General features: G+C 37.1%; 3 protein-coding genes across 5 annotated transcripts in view; 1 reads left to right on the plus strand and 2 right to left on the minus strand.

Moving 5' to 3' along the window:
• The window catches only part of LOC133084715 (uncharacterized), a 48,550-nt gene extending 35,275 nt beyond the window's left edge, over positions 1–13,275 (minus strand). Inside the window, exon 1 of the mRNA XM_061181485.1 lies at positions 13,210–13,275. The gene's annotated coding sequence lies outside the window, so the exon portion shown is untranslated. The remainder of the gene's footprint in view (positions 1–13,209) is intronic.
• ZBTB25 (zinc finger and BTB domain containing 25) overlaps positions 1–18,061 on the minus strand; it is a 121,416-nt gene that overhangs the window by 7,254 nt on the left and 96,101 nt on the right. The window contains exons 4-5 of one of the 3 annotated variants that reach the window (XM_061180900.1): positions 4,417–4,545; positions 2,819–2,859 (exon numbers count right to left, since the gene is read on the minus strand). In XM_061180900.1, coding sequence (XP_061036883.1) covers positions 4,535–4,545 — 11 coding nt within the window. In that variant the 3' untranslated portion in view covers positions 2,819–2,859; positions 4,417–4,534. Of the gene's footprint in view, positions 1–2,818; positions 2,860–4,416; positions 4,546–18,061 lie in introns of those variants that run through there. The other 2 variants (XM_061180897.1, XM_061180896.1) reach the window with 2 other exon arrangements.
• The window catches only part of MTHFD1 (methylenetetrahydrofolate dehydrogenase, cyclohydrolase and formyltetrahydrofolate synthetase 1), a 60,458-nt gene continuing 56,766 nt past the window's right edge, over positions 14,370–18,061 (plus strand). The window contains exon 1 of the mRNA XM_061180892.1: positions 14,370–14,609. Within this exon, the coding sequence (XP_061036875.1) occupies positions 14,569–14,609 (41 nt within the window). The 5' untranslated portion in view covers positions 14,370–14,568. The remainder of the gene's footprint in view (positions 14,610–18,061) is intronic.

The following is an 18,061-nucleotide window of genomic DNA, read 5'->3' on the forward strand; positions in this document are numbered from 1 at the left end:
TAAGGATATGCAAATTAAAGCAACAATTTGATACCACTACTCACATATTAAAATATCTAAAATACAAAATAATGACAACACCAAATGCTGGTGAGGATGCAGAGAAACCAGATCACTCATACGTTGCTGGTAGGAAGATAAAATGGTCCAGATACTCTGGAAAATAGTTTGGCAGTTGCTTTTAAAACTAAATATGCAAATACCATATGACCCAGCTACTGTATTTTGGGGCACTTATCCCAGAGAAATGAAAAATTATGTTCACACAAAAACCTGTACATGCATGTTCATAGCAATTTTATTTGTGATAGCTAAAAAACCAACAAGTCAACAAGTGAATGGTTAAACAAACTGTGGTACATACATACCACAATCTCAGCAATAAAAAGGACCAAACTATTGATACAACAGTTTGAACAAATCTCCAGGAAATTATGCTGAATGAAAAAGCCAATCTCAAATGGTAACATATGCATGATTCTTTCGTATAACATTTTAAAAACAGCTTTATTAGGATATAATTCATGGATTCATCCATTTAAAGTATACAGTTGAGTGGTTTTTAGTATATTCATAGACTTGTGCAGCCATATTGAACAATTTTTTACTTTTTAAATTGAGATATAATCCACATACCATAAAATTCACCCTTTAAAGTGTACAATTCAGTTTTTAGTATATTCGCAGTTGTGCAACCATCACCATGATCTAATTCCAGAACATTTTCATTATCCCCTAAAGAAACCCCATACCTGTTAGTAGTCACTCCCCATTCCCCCCTCCTCCTAGCTCCTGGCAACCACTAATCTGTTCTCTGTTTCTGTGGATTTGCCTATTCTGTACATTTTATATAAATGGAATCGTACAATATGTTGCCTCTTGTGACTGGCTTCTTTTCATTTAGCATAATGTTTTCAAGGTTCATCCATGTTGGAGCATGAATCAGGGCTTCATTCCTTTTTATGGCTAAATAATATTCTACTATATGGATATACCACATATTGCATATCTACTCATCAGCTGATGGATATTTGGGTTGTGTCCACTTTTTGGCTTTATGAAAAATGCTACAGTGAACATTCATTTACAAGTTTTTATGTGAATATATTTCTAATTCTCTTGTCTATTTACCCAGGAGTGGGATTGTTGGGTCATATGATAACTCTATGTTTAGCTTTTTGAGTATATAACTTTTTTTTTTTCAGTATATAACATTTTTGAAATGACAACATTTTAGAAATGGAGAAGAGATTAGTGGTTGCCAGGAGTTGGGGATGGGAAGGAAGTGGGTGTGGATATCAAATGGCAATGGGAAGGATCTTTGTTCTGTTAAAACTAATTGTTCAGTATTTTGATTGACTGTTTAGAACTTGATACACACAAACACACAAATGAGTACAAGTAAAACTGGGGGAACCTGAATAATATTGGTGGATTGTATTGTATCAATGTCAACATTTAGGCTGTTACATTATACCATAGTTTTGCAAAATTTGGGAGAAACTTTGCAAAATTTACAGTGGATCTCTCTGTATTATTTCTTAAAACTGCAAATGAATCTACAATTACCTCAATAAAAATTTCAATTAAAATTAATAACTGGTTCTCATATATTTTTCTTTAGCTGCAAAATTTATATTGCCTCCATTCGTCCTTCCAGAGCTGGATGCATCTACCAGCTTTCTACTATTTGCCTTTTTACTACACTAAGGGAAGAAAACATCTTATCTGCAAAAAACACTGTCATATCGCCCTCACAAATAAAAGTTTCCATGAAAATCAAATTAAAAATACTGGCAAAACACATTAAATTTATCTTAAATTTAAGACACTAGCCCTTATTATACATATTATCAGTAATTTTTTTTACAAGTTGTTTAACTTTTTTTTTTTTTTTAATTTTTCCTTGGCCGTGCCGCATGGCTTGTGGGATCTTAGTTCCCCAGCCAGGGATCGAACCCTTCAGTGGACGTGCCAAGTCCTAACCACTGGACCACCAGGGAATTCCCTGTTTAACTTTTATTACTACAGCAGCCCACCTAGCACTATGCAAGAGTTTTAGCTCAATATCATATTGCCTAAACTAGACAACACAATCACCAACTGAATACTTTAATATTTATCCCTTCTATACCTGGCTTTTCCTAAATATAGCTCTCTTTCACCTGTTTCTCCATCATTGGACAGAAACACATGATAATTATTTTTGTATGTCCCACAAAGAGATAAAGTTAATTATAACAAAAGATTTACATGTATGCAGTGAAGAGAAAAACTGTCTCATCAAGACAATTGTGTTCCTGTAGGATTAAATAATAGGTTATTGGAAAAGGGAAAGATGACTCATGCTGAAGGTACTCTACTGAAATCAGTAGACTTTTTTTTTTTTTAAATAAGTTTGACACAGTTAAACTGTCACTAATTTTTATTAAATTCAGAAAATGCCAATATGAGCTATGGAATACTTTTTAATGTATATAGTATCTAAAATCAAGTCAAAATGAGACCTTGTAGAGCCTTTTAGATATCTGTTTTGACAAATAGATGAAAAATATGTATAGGTACCAAATGCTTTATGTACATGTAGAAAATTGCTTTTAAAAAGTACTTGGAAATTCTTGAAAATAGCTTACATATTTTCTTTAAACAAGGTTTAAAACCTGTCTTTTTTGACAATTTGGTTTAAAAGGTTTTTTATGAATTAGGCATAGACATAAACCCTAACTGAATCCAAATCCAAATTATCAAAAATCCCAAACTTCAGAAGTATTAGTAGTAAGTTATTCTGTGGAGAAGAACAACAATGCTACCCATAGTAAAACTCCTACAATTTTCAGGGATTTGCATCACATTTTTTTCCTGAAAGAAAAAACAAATTAAGAAATGTCTCCAAAGTGTCATAAGATTTATTGTATCTATATAAATTATGTTTAAATTTAATTTCTATTCACCTCTCTATGCTAAAAGAGGGAAAATGTTAGCATAAAAAATTGAAAGAAATTATCTATCTATCTATCTATCTATCTATCTATCTATCTATCTATCTATTTACATGAAACCTGGAGTCAGGCTATTGATGAGATAGCAGAAAAGAACTTTAATGAGGTCCTGAGCAGAAAAGAGGTCTCAAGGAATAAAGCCACTCTTATGGGCTGAATGTGTCCCCTCAAAATTCATATGTTGAAGTCCTAACCCCTAGTACCCCAGAATGTGACTGTATTTGAGGATAGGGTGTTTAAAGAAGTAACTATGTTAAAATGAGATCTTTAGGGTGAGCCCTAATTCAACATGACTGATGTTCTTAATGAGAGGAAGAAATTTGGACACAGTGACCAAGCGAAGTCACAGAGAACAGATGGCCATCTACAAGCCAAGGAGATAGGCCTCAGAAGAAACCAACTGTCTCATGATGAAAAAAAAAAAAAAAAGTAATTATGTGAGGTGATGGATGTTTTAACCAACCTTATTGTGGTAATATTTTGCAATACGTGTGTATATCAAATCACCACGTTGTACATCTTACATTTACACAATGTTATGTCAGTTATATGGCAATAAAGCTGGGGAAAACATTAAAAAGAAGAAAGTAGCCCTGCTGACACCTTATGTTGGACTTCTAGCCTCCAGAACTGTGAAAAAATAAATTTCTGTTATTTAAGCCACCCAGTCCGTAGCACTTTTTTATGGCAGCCCAAGCAAACCAATACAGACACCATAGATAGCTACTTATTCAAAAGGCTGGTCAGTGTCCCAATAAAAGCATTTAGAACATTTTACTTAAAGGTAACCATAGAGGCAATACAGACATAAGCAGCCACATCATGTTACCTTTAACAATGACACTGGCCTTTGGGATTCCAAACTTGGTTACCTATCTCTTGCAACAAATATTTTAGGGTACTTGAGTTCAACTACAGAATTCCTATAGGCACTCTCTAGTTCATCACAGGGTGTCAAGGGAAAAGTCAAGGCATTTCCTACAAATGTGGTTTCTTTTTCATCTGTTGATATTACTCAGATGTTTCATTAAGTATTTAATAAGAGCAGTGGGTATTTGCCATTTGGTACTATATTGGAAAGTGGGAACTCACCCTTTCCATTGAAAAATGCTTAATACATGTAACTATTATTATTATATACATTTTGAGCATGGCAGTTCCTAAGCAATGTTCTAATACTACAGCATTCAGCAGTAACTCAAAAGCGGCACTACGTATTATACCATCTTCAAAGGGACTTCTCTGGCAAAAGACAGATTTGGGTCTACATTAGTGCTCCTCGGTGATAAGAGGCTTCGATATTGAGAAAACAGCAAAACTGAGTTCAGATAATACTTTGAGCCTTTTATCAGAATGTTTCTCTCCCTACAGAGGATATAATTTCCCATGGTGTTTTATTTTCAGGTAATCCATATACCTCAGCTAAAAGATTCTTGTATTTCACCAACAAACCAGCAAGGTCAGGATGGACTGGGTCAGCTGCCCTTTTGTTGCACGTGATTGGGTTCCTGGTGGGAACCACTTCAAGAGGTGGATCAAAACAAGCCTACAAAAAGAAATTTCAAATTAATTAATTAAACATATAACCTATAAATCAAAAACCGCAATGTTTTAGCCCACACAAACTCAAGTAAGTAACTCTAAATAAAATACAACTTTAAAATATTCATTTTGAGGTGCTATCCTAACAAATAAAATAGGTCTCAAGAAAGTAGCAAGTAACATGTTAACCTAAAAGGCTACTTTACATTTTTCTAAAAATTCTTACCTGACAATTTACAACACCAGCGATAAGTAAATGCAGCACATCTAATAAACATAATTTCTGAGAGTGTAGGAATCAAGAAAACACATATAAAATGTCTGGGGAAATTTTAATTCACATCTAGTAAAACCTTTACAGAAACTTGAACTATTATAAGGTCACTGATGAAAGATTTACCAGTATTTGTTTTATTTTTGATTATAAATCAATTCCTACGCTTCTATCATTACACAAAGTGATTTTTTAAAAAAATCTGATTTCAGTAAATCAACATCAATTTTGTGTTTCTTTCACACCTTACTGAGGGTAAAAATTAGGGAGATTTACCTGTATTGCAATATCTCCTCCTATTGTCAAAAGAGTGTATAATGTTCTAAATTTTAATTAGCATAACTGGTTAAGAACAAAGTTTATATGATTCAAATGAAGCCAAGAAAAATGTGTTAATCTAAATCTCTAAAAAGTATAAATATATCACATGGTGCTTAATGTATTAAAGGAACAAAATACATTTTTCTAAAGTTATCAGGTTTTAGAATTTTATGCTTACCAAGATACTAGGAACATAGGCCTGCACAAGAGAATACAAAATAACTATGTTTAAATGTTTAAAAAAACAGAGAACTTTTGAAAATGTGATTAAGTCACAAGAGACCACAAAGAATTAACATATTGGAAAACATGTTGGAAAAACAACCAAATAAGACTCTTAGAAATAAAAAGTGTAATAGTTTTAATTTGAAAACTGAATGGACACATTAAAAAGCAACTTAGACATAGCTGAGGAATGACTGAACTCAAATATGAAGGAAATTATCAAGCATATAGGAAAAAATAAATGGTGAAAGAGAGTTTAAAGGCAGAGAGATTGAAATGAGAAGGCCTATCATACGTCTATTTGGAGTCCAAGAAGGCTACATTCTAGAGAATGGGGAAGAGACACTATTTGAAGAAATAATGTTTTGATAAATTTACAGAATTGTTGAAAGATACCAATCTAAGTGGTCTAGCAAATCCCAAGAAAAGTGACTAAAAAGAATTTCTTTACCTCCACACTCATAATGAAACTGCAGAACATCAAAGAAAGATCTAAAAAGCGGATAATAGAAAGGACAGATAATTACAAAGAAATAGCAGTTAGACTGGTGAGTGACTTCTCAATAGTAACAGAGGCTGAGAAACAGCAAAATGATATCTGTAATGTACTAAGAAAAATATATCATCTTTTACTGAGTCAAGATGCACAAATTTTCACATCTCTGCAACTGGGCTGCAGCTTAAAGTTGATGCTAATTCATATATGGATAGGTTAGCTGAAAACATACTTTTGAATTTCAAAATAGTGGATAAAATAGTAGTATTTCTTCAAATCAAGGATATAAGGTAACTGCCAACCAGAATTTTATACTTAAATTATGTTTTAAGATTAAGAGTAAAATAAAGATATTTTAGACAAACAAAAATTGAATTTACCACCAATAGGTCCTCACTTAAGAGTATTCTAAAGGATGCATTTCACATAGAAAGAAAATGAACTCACGAAGTCTGAGATACAAGAAAGACTAGTAAAATAAAGAACATACAGTAAATATTATGTGGGTATATTTACATAAGCGTTAATTAATTTAAAAAGTGTGATTTATGGGATTGAAAATAAGGAATAGAACCAATGCAGGACAAAAAAAGCATATACACTGAGAGGAGAAAAGCAGTTTAAAGCACTATAAAATATTCATATTTCTCAAGAGTAACCATACAGATTTCAGTTAACTTTGCTAAGTATATATGTTAAAACAGCTAATATAACTAGTTAAACGATAGTCATACAGCATATAACTTATCAACTAGTAGAAAAGGAAAAAATGGAATGAGAAAAAAGAAATAAATGCAACACGACAAAACAAAAACAATCAGTTTTTGGTATGATAGAAGGAGGGAAGAGGAAACAAAAATAATGGGACAAATAGATTACACATATGATGATAGAAATACACCCAAATAATCAGTAATATCAATAAATGCAAATGGACTAAACTTTCCAGTTAAAAGCAAAGATTATCAATGTTATTCAAAAAAGCAAAAAACTGAAAACAACCCACATGTCAAATAAGAGTTTAATGGATAAGTAACTTATGGTATATTTGTACAATAGAATAATTATTGAATAATTGTACATAGATCAACACAAATCTCATGAAGTAAAAGAAGTAACAAAAACACAAAAGCAGTATAATTCTGTTAAATAAACTTTTAAAACAGATAAAATTAATATTTATTAGGGATACATATATGAGTGATAAGACTAGGAAGAGAAGCAAGGGAATGATAGACACAAAACTCAAATATCCACTATTTTTAAGTTTAGGTGGGAGTAAAGGGATTCAGTTAGTAAGGGGCACACAGGAAGATTCTAAGGTAGTGGCAGTGTTTTATGAAACTAGGTGATGGGTTCATAGGTATTTGTTTTATTACCTAACCTGTGTGTATACATTTTATAGTTCTTTTCTATTTTTTTATTCTATTTTTTCTATATTCTTTTATTCTTTTTGTTCTATATTTTAAAAAATCCATTCACAAAACAAAACTACATATTTTTTAAGATGCATATATATCCAAAGACATACGTCAAACATATTAGACTGAGATGAGATAGAAATGGAGATGGAGAAAAAAATAAAGTGAGAGGGGCCTTGCACAGAAAGATGATACTGTACCATGAACTAAGCATGATTAACTTGACAGTGTACCTGAGATCTAAAACAAAAGGGCAAATTGATTAAAATGTGCTAAATGTCTTATTTTTAGTACACCACAATATCACTAAGATTTCAAACACCAATAATAAAAAGAAAAAAATAATACTATGTTCAATTAGGTTTTTAATTTATAAAAGTAAGAAATATTCAACCAGCAATTAATTTTTGTAGTCAAGTTCTTTCAAATACAGCTTGAAAACTTTTCTTATTTCATAGTTTAGAAGATATGAACAAGGAGACATGCTGTACAAGAATACTCACTGCAGCTTGTTTATATAAGAAAAAACTAAAATGTATAAAAACTGATATATTACTATAATTTGTAATGGAATTCTATGCAGCAGTTAACATGCCCAGACTAAATTTATGTGAATCAAAAAGAACTACTCTCAAAAACATAAGATTGAGTGCAAATAGCAAGGTAGAAAGTTATGTCTAGTAGAATATCATTTATGTAATTTTTAAAATCCCCAAAACAACATAAGAAGCATTCACATATATCTAAAAACATGGACATAAAGGCTATACACTTAGTTCAGAAGTTATCTCTGAAAAGGAAAAAAAATGGTCCAGGATGGTCCAGTAGTACTTTCACATAGACTTGTAATAGCAGCTGCCCTAACACCCTCATCTCTCACCACCCCAGACTCTGGGTCCATTCACTTCCCTTACAATCCAGTAACCAAGATGACTAATGCTCAGCAGCAGAGGCCCCAGTGCTAGGAGTGGCAAAGATCCTTACTGGTTGATGTCTGATCCTACTGTAAAATTTATTTATATCATCCATCCCAAGAGTGAAGAATGGGATCGGAGGTTACAAAATGGTCTTCAGTTTTGTCAGTGAAGTTTTATTTCTTCAAAGAACAAGTGAAGCAAATTTGGAGAGAAATGTCAAATTTAAATCTGCGTGGTAGGTACGTGGCGTTGTATTAGTCTCTGTACTTTTCTGTATGCTTGAAATTAAACACACAAAAACTAAAGTTTACAAACATAATCCAACTGCCTTTTAAAATCACAAACTATAAGGACATTATCAGAGGATAAGAAAAATTTTATGGTACTATATTATAGTTATAATTCAATTTAGATTTTAATATATATTAGTCCCAAAGAAAACATACGATATTATTTTTAAATTTACTGTTGCAAACTCAAGCTTTTTGTCTTATAATTGATTTAAAATAAAGTTCATAGTTAAATGAGGACATGTTGAAAATAAGATAATTATTTTATTAATATAAACTTTATAATTTTATAATGTACCAATATTTAAATATATTTTTATGGTATTATCATATTTCATGAAAAATGGTAAAATAATTGTGGGAAAAAAGTGGCATTTAGAAACTGTGCACTGGAAGGGCTGCAAGTAAGTGGGGTATGAGTTTCCTTTGCTGGTGGTGTCTCCCAGGAAATGGAACAGCCCCAGAATGAGAGGAATTTTTATAAGAGGAGGAAAAAAAAAAAAAAATCAGGTGGGTGTGATTTGAAGAACATGGAACAGAAGTATGAAGCCCTGGTTTTCTTTACTAACCCTGAAATCGGTTTTGAAATTCCTCTATTAATTTATTCTAGATTTATTGATACTGAAGACACTTATTAAAGAACAATTGTCTTTAATGAAACTTTAGTCTCGTCCTCATTTTAATTATTTGATACTTAAAATCATTACTATATCAATTCCTTTTCTAAGAACCAAAGAAGAGACTTAAAAGAACAACTAAAATTTTGGTGAATTGAAAAGGGAGAATGAACTGCTCCTCAGTCCTGGCACAAGAATCATACTGGAGACAAAGGTCTTCTTAAGAATCCTATCCTCTGCTTTTATTTTTATTTCCTTACCATTTTATGAATCTTATGCTCTATTAAAAACTTGTTAGTTTCACTCACATTGCCTCTAAGAAAAAAGCTACTATGTGAGCCAAAATATATCCCCAGTAGCATGAACTGATCCTGCAGTATCTCAAGTACCACCTCCTTCCTTGATTCACGCAAGGTGAGGGTAATCTCTCTCTCCTCCTAACTCTTATAGTATACGATCTATACTTTTCCTTTGATCGTTATCTCATTCAATATTGTATCATGGGGACTTCCCTGGTGGCACAGTGGTTGAGAGTCCGCCTGCCAATGCAGGGGACACAGGTTCAAGCCCTGGTCCAGGAGGATCCTGCATGCTGCGGAGCAACTAAGCCCGCGCACCACAACTACTGAGCCCACGCGCCACAGCTGCTGGAGCCCGTGTGCCTAGAGCCCGTGCTCCGCAACAGGAGAGGCCACCACATGAGAAGCCCGCACACCGCAGTGAAGAGTAGCCCCCGCTCACTGCAACTAGAGAAAGCCCGCGCCCAGCAACAAAGTACCAACGCAGCCAAAAATAAATAAATAAATAAATTTATTTTAAAAATATATATTGTATTATGTAAAAATCTTAGGTCTCCTACTAAATTAAAGGTACATTAAGAGCAGAATCTATTTCTGGTTTATCTCTATCATCCCATATGAGGAACAAAAACTACAGATTGAACAACTAAAGAACCCAACAGGTTCTTTCAAAAAAACCACCCTTATATACATATACAAAGTTAACTTATATAGGTGATAGTACTGTTCTCCCAAACTTACCTTATAGAAATATAATAAAAATATAATAGGAGTCTGAAGTAAAAAATAAAATATGGCAATATGACACAATTATTCTGTGAATTTAGGTTTCTACATAACTTTATTTTTTACACAGTCATAAGATTTATCAATACTCACATTAGAGGACTTCCCTTGTGGCGCAGTGGTTAAGAATCCGCCTGCCAATGCAGGGCACACGGGTTCAAGCCCTGGTCCGGGAAGATCCCACATGCCGCGGAGCAACAAAGCCCGTATGCCACAACTACTGAGCCTGTGCTCTAGAGCCCACGAGCCACAACTACTGAGCCTGCGTGCCACAACTACTGAAGCCCGTGTGCCTAGAGCCCACGCTCCACAACAAGAGAAGCCACCGCAATGAGAAGCCTGCGCACCGCAACGAAGAGTAGCCCCCGCTCGCCACAACTAGAGAAAGCCCGTGCACAGCAACCAAGACCCAACACAGCCAAAAGTAAATAAGTAAAAAATAATTAAAAAAAAAAAATACTCACATTAGAAAGATACAGTATGCTATGCTTCATTTAGTGGAAAGTAAAAACCATAAATTTTTACCATATCAGGCACAAGAGAAAATTCCAAATCCAAGGTCAATTCTAGAAGAAACCTGAATTGTCCAGTATGAGTGGCTGCCCTGCACTATTTACGAAAAGAATGTTTGCACATCAAAGGAGCTGTTGCTAGGAGAACGTATCACAGAGGTCCAGGGAAGGGCAAAGAGACCTCCTAAAGTGATAAAGTAAGGCCTGTGGGTCTTTATTTCCCTAATTAATGAAGTGAAAGCATAAAGTGGTTTCATCAAGCATGAGCGAACTTAACAACTCTTAGGAAAGTGATCCCACTGAAAGTAAACATTCCAGCAAAGGTAAAACTTATATTTTGGGGCTTTCTCTTGTGAAATTCTTGGAATAGGTCAAATTTTTGTACTTCAATTCTTACACCTTATCAAGAAAGAAGTATTTTGAAAGGAGGAGAAAAATAATGATTCCATCTACTATTCCTAAAGCAAAAGATGATTTGTCTGAAAAACTGGTATTCTAATTCTAAGAAATTATGTCCCTATTATGTATTCTTGATACCAGAATCACCAGAATTATACTTCAAATATCATCTAATCTAGTGGTTCTCAACCCTGCCCACCCATTAGAATCTCAAAGATAACTTCAAAAAATACTGATACTCTGACACTACCCCAAGTTCTGACTTAATTGGTCTGCAGTGGAGAGCCTAAGCACAAATATTTTTAAAAATCTACACAGGTAATTCTAGTGTGACTTTAGGGTTGAGAATGACTGTTCCCCTATCTTCATTTACATATGATAAAAATGAGGCAGGGATAAAATTAGTATTAATAGAAATGAGAGTAATAGTTTAATAACTAAACCAGGAAAATAAGAAATACCCATTTTTTCCCTCTAAAACTAGATTTTAAAAATTACATCCCCAAGCAGCAGAAACATAACTATGAACAAGACAGGAAATTTCTTATAAAGCTGAAATTCTGGTGGAAAAAGAAAAAGATAGTAAACAAGTATATAAATAAATAAAATCATTATAGATAGTGTTCAGTGCTGTGAATAAAATAGGCTAATGTGATAGTAACGAGGAGGTAAGTGAGGGGGCAGTTTTTGATAATGTAATCAAAGAAGGCCTGCTTTGAATATATTAACATAAATCATATTATGCATTTTACTGGATAACCTGCCTTGATCATTTAACAATTTGTGAAAGTTATCTTACAGTGCATCTATAGTATATATCCATTGTTCCTTTAACAACTTCATCCATCCTGATGGAGATTTTATTGTTTTTTCCTATGGAAATTGATGCTGTGAGGAACACTTTTATACATATATGTTTGTATATACGTGTACTTATTACTCTAGGATGAATTCCTAGAAGTGGAATTACAAGATCAAAGAAAGCACACATTAAAGTTTTGATAGATATTATCAAATAACCCTCAAAATTTTTGTAAAAACGGAACTTCTGCAGAAAGGATACACATTTTTTCAAGCAACTGCCATTAACAGGATTTGAATAAAAATATTTTATCTTTCTATTCTCTGTGAAATGATCGGTTCTCAGTCTTTATCTTATTTGACCAATCTGCAATATACTCGGCAGAATTAGTTACCTCTTATTTCTGTGAAACACTTTCTTCTTCACTTGTCTTCTAAGGCTGCATGCTCTTGGAGTTTTTTCTCATAACACGCTGGACTCCTCAATCTTCCTTCCTGGTTCCTCCTCATCTCTTTGAATTCTAAACATTGAAGTGTCCTAGGCATCAGTCCTAGGTCCTCTCTCTACCTACACTCATTCTCTTCCTGGGCGCTCATCCAATCTCATGGATTTAACTATCGTATCTCTCGTTTATATGAATATCACTGAGACATCTGGATGTCTAAGAGGCATCTAAAAACATCTAAAAACTTATTTCATCTCTGTAATGGCAACTCCATCTACCAGTTGCTCAAACCAATCCCTTGCTTTTTTTTTCTTACACCCTACCTTCCTCTCTTTATTGAGGTTTCTGCTCAAGTCAGATTCCCCAGAGAAGCCTCCCTTAGCACACTTCTAAAACAGCACTCTCCTGCCTCCCACCACCATTCCCTATCCTCTTAGCTTGCCTATTTTTTAAAAATGCTAGGTCTCAATATCTAAAATTTGAGCACATATTTCTTTAATTGATCATTAGCTGATGGGGGGGCAACTTTATTGGTTCACCGTGGTATCTCTAGCACCTAGAGCAGTGTCTTTTGTTGTTGACACAGTAGCTACTCAGTAACTATCTGCTCAGTGAATGAATGAATTAATTGTACAGGTCACATAGAGATATTATAGTTGAAAACCAGGCCGTTAAGGTGCAAAGGCAACATATTTGAAACATCCAGTTTTGGTCCTAATTCTAGGCACAGCTATGCATCTTTGACTAGTTATCCTTCAGAGTCTATTTCTACATCTGTAAATCGGGGTTTATGTCATCTCTCTCAGCAAACAAGAAGCTGTAGTCAATATCTATTTAGTATTACAATCACAAAAGTTTCACTACCTGTAATTTTCCAGGAACATCTGCTTCAATTTTCGTCTTAATTTCAGTTGTCCAGGTATAACATAATGTGACGGTATGTATTCAGAAGTCCCTAACATTTTAAAGTTATTATACAGTTGGCCCTCAGTATTTTTGGGTTCCGCATCCTCAGATTCAACCAATCCTGGGTCAAAAATTATTTAAAAAAAAAAAGTTCCAGAAAGTTCCAAAAAGCAAAACTTGAATTTGCAGCATACCAGCACCTATTTATATAGCATTTACCCTGCATCAGTAATCTAGAGATTACTGATCTAGAGTAACCTCGGGAGTATGCACGGGAGTATGTGCTTAGGTTATATGTAAAAACTACGCCATTTTTTATAACTGACTTCAGCATTTGCGGATTTTAGTATCTGTGGGTCGGTCCTGGAACCAATCAGAAACTTGCAGGCCCAGTCCTCGCAAACACCCCAGCTGCATTCCAAGAGGCAGGAGTGTCTGCCCCTGTCAGTCACTAGGCATCCAGTTTATGTAAGGCCCGCGTCCTTTCTCCAACCCCAGATCTGCGTGGGGGAATCTGGCAGAATCTAGACTCGCAAAGCTGACGACCCTCCCCGTACTGGCCAACTTGGGGTTATCCACACCCTCAGGGAGCCACGCGGCGCTCCAGCTCCACCGACCTGAAACAGCGGGTTGGGTTTCAACCATGGCGGAGCATCAGCTTCACCTGAGGAGATTTTAAAAACAGAGGCGCCACCCAGAATGTCCGATTCAGTTTCGGGGTGGGGGCCCTGACACCAGTCTGACGCAGCCGGGGAGCGAGAACGCCGAACGCCGCCCCACACTACGCAGGTCTAAGCCCCTGCCGGCCAGCCCGGCGCCCAGCCAAGCTCCCCACGCGGGAGCCGGGCCAGAACCCTCCAGCAGAAGCCCCGCCCCCTTAGCCCGCGCAGGCCTCCCGCGCCAGCCAAACTGGTCTCCTGCGAGACCGCCCCTCGGCTCCGCCCCCTGCCCCGCCACCGAAAGGCTGGAATCGGGGGTGATTCCCTCTTCAGCTGCTTCCCCGCCCACACGATGGCGCATTCTGGAAAGGGTCCTTCCACCAGCCAATCATTTCCTCCATCCAGCCTTCCACAGAGTTCCGTCATCTTCCCGTGGCATTTCAGACCCTCCCTCTACTCAGCTTCTCGCTGCCTGAGGGGCCTATGTCTGTCTGGACCGCGCACGCGCGCATCCAAGTCCAAGGGGGCGCACGCGCAGTAGCAGGGTCGGCCTGGGAGGTCGCTAAGCACGTGTGTTGGGCAGTCGCGCGCCGCAGTGGCGAGAGTTGAACCTCGATTTTTGTCGGTGACCATTGTGGGCAGCGGACTTACAGAGGTCATGGCGCCGGCGGAAATCCTGAACGGGAAGGTCATCTCCGCGTAAGGACCTGTCATTGTTGTTAGGGCGTGTTGGGCTGCTGGCGAGGGCTGTGAGCAGGGTGTGCAGGTCCCTAAGGACCCATTTTTTTTTTCTTGCGGGGGGGAGAATTGTAGCCTAAGAGTCTGGCCAGCCGGGTGGGGAGGGAGGACATTGTCCTGAGCCCTTCACACCTGAAGACCGGTTCCCTACAACCAAAGAAAGGGGCCTGGTGGCTGTGCCCGCTGGCTCCTATGCTTCTGGGACAAGTCCTCTTACTCACCCCGACGACTATGCTCCCAGAAGTGCAGCTGCCAGACGAGAGAGTAGTTTGGGTGCCTGCAGCATCCCAGTCAGAACTCAGAAATCCAGTTAATTCCCTTGCCCTGTAATTTGGAGGTGAGGAGACTGAGATTAGTGAGGTAACAAGGTTACAAGGCTGATTAGTGGCAGAGGGTCTCCTTCCAGACCATAGCTTTTCCCACTGCACCAGTCATCATTTGCTAAGTGGAACCCACTAAACGTTTTCTTTTTCTGTCAATTTCATGCCCCTCTGACAGCTATCGCCTGTGTCGTGGTCCTAGATTTACTTTCTAGTTTGGCTCTTGAGTCCTGACAGTATTTTCTATTCCTTTTGACCTCTGCCATTTCTACCTTATGGGAAATCTGAATGCTTCGCTAGTGGATATGATTGCCAGACTTAATTCCCTGGGAGTAACACCTGGCTGGGAGGTGACTGGTGGGGAAAGATGAAAGTAGAAAGGGAAAGGATATATTTTGTGTGATCCACCTGGAGGTTGCTCTTGGGACCTTGGACTCACCAGTTATTTAGTAACAACTGTAGCTGGCAACAATAATTGCCCCATGAAGCCCTAATTTTGTGAGCAGAGGTTTTTGAGTGAATTGTAGAGTCACTGGCAGTGAAACCCACCTTGGGTTTCCTGGAAGATAGAGATGGTGGACAAAGAAGGTGAGATGTAAATTAGATGGTGGTGAATCTTTCACATTGGTGAGGAGGAACCCCAAACGTTTACATTGGAAATCACAATACTTACATCTGAGCGCTTTTCTGCATGTGGTTTGCTAAACTGCATTGTTTGTGCTTGACCTTCGTTTTTTGTTTGCTTATATTTCAAACCCAGTCCCTTAATCAGTAGCTTTTCTTGATAAAATCTTCTATTTAGAAAGACTGGTTGTGAAGAGATAATTTAGGTTTGCTTCTTGGCAGGCTACTGAGAATAGGTGCTTACTGGATATGTTTTGGTTGAGTGGAGAGCAAGTTAAATATACTTGTAAGCTCCGTAAGGGCAAATACATGCATTCTCTTATTTGTGTCTATATCCAAAACACCTAGAAACTTTCTTTCACTCCTTACTAGTTTTGTGGCATTAAGCAAATTAGCTAACCTCTGTGCCAGAATTTTCTCAAATGTAAAATAAAGATAATATCTAGGCCATTGAATTGTTAGGAGAATTAAATGAGTTCCTAACTGAAGAGCATTTAGAATTGTTCCTGGTACATAATAAGTGTTCAGTACAAGTTAGCTGTTAACGATTAGTAATTAGTTAATGTATACAGAGATGATTGATTCATTATCTCTTTGACAGTGATAGTTGCCTTGAGATTCATTCCTTTTTTTTTTTTCTGATATTTATTTATTTATTTGGCTGCGCCAGGATCTTCATTGCTGCCTGCGGGGTCTTCGTTGCGGCATGCAGGATCTTTAGTTGCAGCGTGTGGGATCTAGTTCCCTGACCAGGGATCGAACCCAGGTCCCCTGCATTGGGAGCGTGGAGTCTTAGCCACTGGACCACCAGGGAAGTCTGGCCTTGAGATCTGTTTCATTGGTTCTCAACATTAGCTACAGATTAAAATCACCTTGGGAACTTTTTGTTTTTGATATTTCTTTTTATTTACATATGAATACATACAGAAAAGTGCACCTGTCGTCGGTGTACAGCTCAATGAGTTTTTCATTACTGAACTTGAGTAGCACCCAGTAAGAAATGACATTGTTGGCATTCCAGAAGCCCCTCTCTTACTCCCATCCCATCACCATCCCCAACAAAGGTAATCACTATCCTGACTTCCAACACTGCAGATTAGTATTGCTTGGTTTTGAACTTTATATAAATGACATCATACAGTATAAAGTCTTGTGTGTCTGGCTTCTTTCAGTCAATGTTGTGTTTCTTAAATTATTTCATGTTGCAGGTAGTTGTAGTTCATTTACTCTCATAGCTGTTTTGTATTCTATATGAATATGCCACTATTTGCCTATCCATAGACATTTTGGTTTCTAGTTTTGGGTGACTATGAATAGTGCTATGAGCATTCTTTCATATGTCTTTTCGTGGAACATATAATATATACCTTTCTGTTGGTTACATCCCTAAGAGTAGAATTGTGGAGTAATAGGACATATATATGAGCAGTTTTATATAAGTAGAAATTGCCAATCTTTTCCAAGGTAGTTTTACTAACTTATATTCATAGGAAGCTTCAATGCTTGGTACCCACACAGACTGATTTAATTGGAATTGCTAGCAATAAGCCACTGGACTCAATATTTTAAAAATCTTTTAAAAGCTCATCCTTTGATTCTAATGCATCTTGAAGGTTGAGAACCACTTATCTAAAGCCTTAACTCTTTTTTTTTTTAATTTTTTTTAAATTTATTTGGTTGCGCTGGGTCTTAGTTGAGGCACACGGGCTCCTCAGCTGTGGCATGCGAACTTAGTTGCGGCATGCGTGCGGCATCTAGTTCCCTGACCAGGGATTGAACCTGGGCCTCCTGCACTGGGGCCACGGAGTCTCAACCACTGTGCCACCAGGGAAGTCCCTAAAGCCTTAATGCTTAAGTCCAAGTTTCATCAATGAGGATGAATAGGGCAGTGATTTGGTGGCAGGTACTGAAAGCATTCTCTGGAAATGACTGTTCCAGGTACTGTTCCAGGTACTGTTCCTCTCCCTTGTTGGCTCAGAAGTAACATAGCTAACCTTTTACAGTGCCCCGTGGTTGAGCAATCAATTGAACTAATTGATACTAGTTCCTACTAACACAATTCATAAACAAGCACTAAGACTAAGGACTTTGTGCTTACAGAAGATTTTTCTTTAATGTGCTTATAAAATGGCTCTTTCAGATGTTGCCACAGCTTGGCACCTTGACCTTCATGGAGAACTTGACTCCAGGAGCAGGTAGAGCTCACAATTCCTCAGAGAAGAGGAGCTCTAGAACGGGGGACAGCCTGCTTGGTTCATGAAGTAGTGCAGTGCCTCAGCTCCCCATGCCGAGGCTGCAGCAGGCAGCTGACCCTTGGCCATGGCCCTGGGGGAATCCTGAACAAGAAGGTGGTTCTTAGAGCTTGAGTAGGTTGGGCTGCAGGTAGAGGGTCTGGGCAGGGTGTCCCTACCTTCCTCTTTTACTAGGCCAGGGACGCTCTTGAGAGGAAAGGTAAGTGAACTTCTTACA

Source organism: Eubalaena glacialis, chromosome 2, assembly GCF_028564815.1.
Source record: "Eubalaena glacialis isolate mEubGla1 chromosome 2, mEubGla1.1.hap2.+ XY, whole genome shotgun sequence".
Classification (NCBI taxonomy): Eukaryota; Metazoa; Chordata; class Mammalia; order Artiodactyla; family Balaenidae; genus Eubalaena; species Eubalaena glacialis.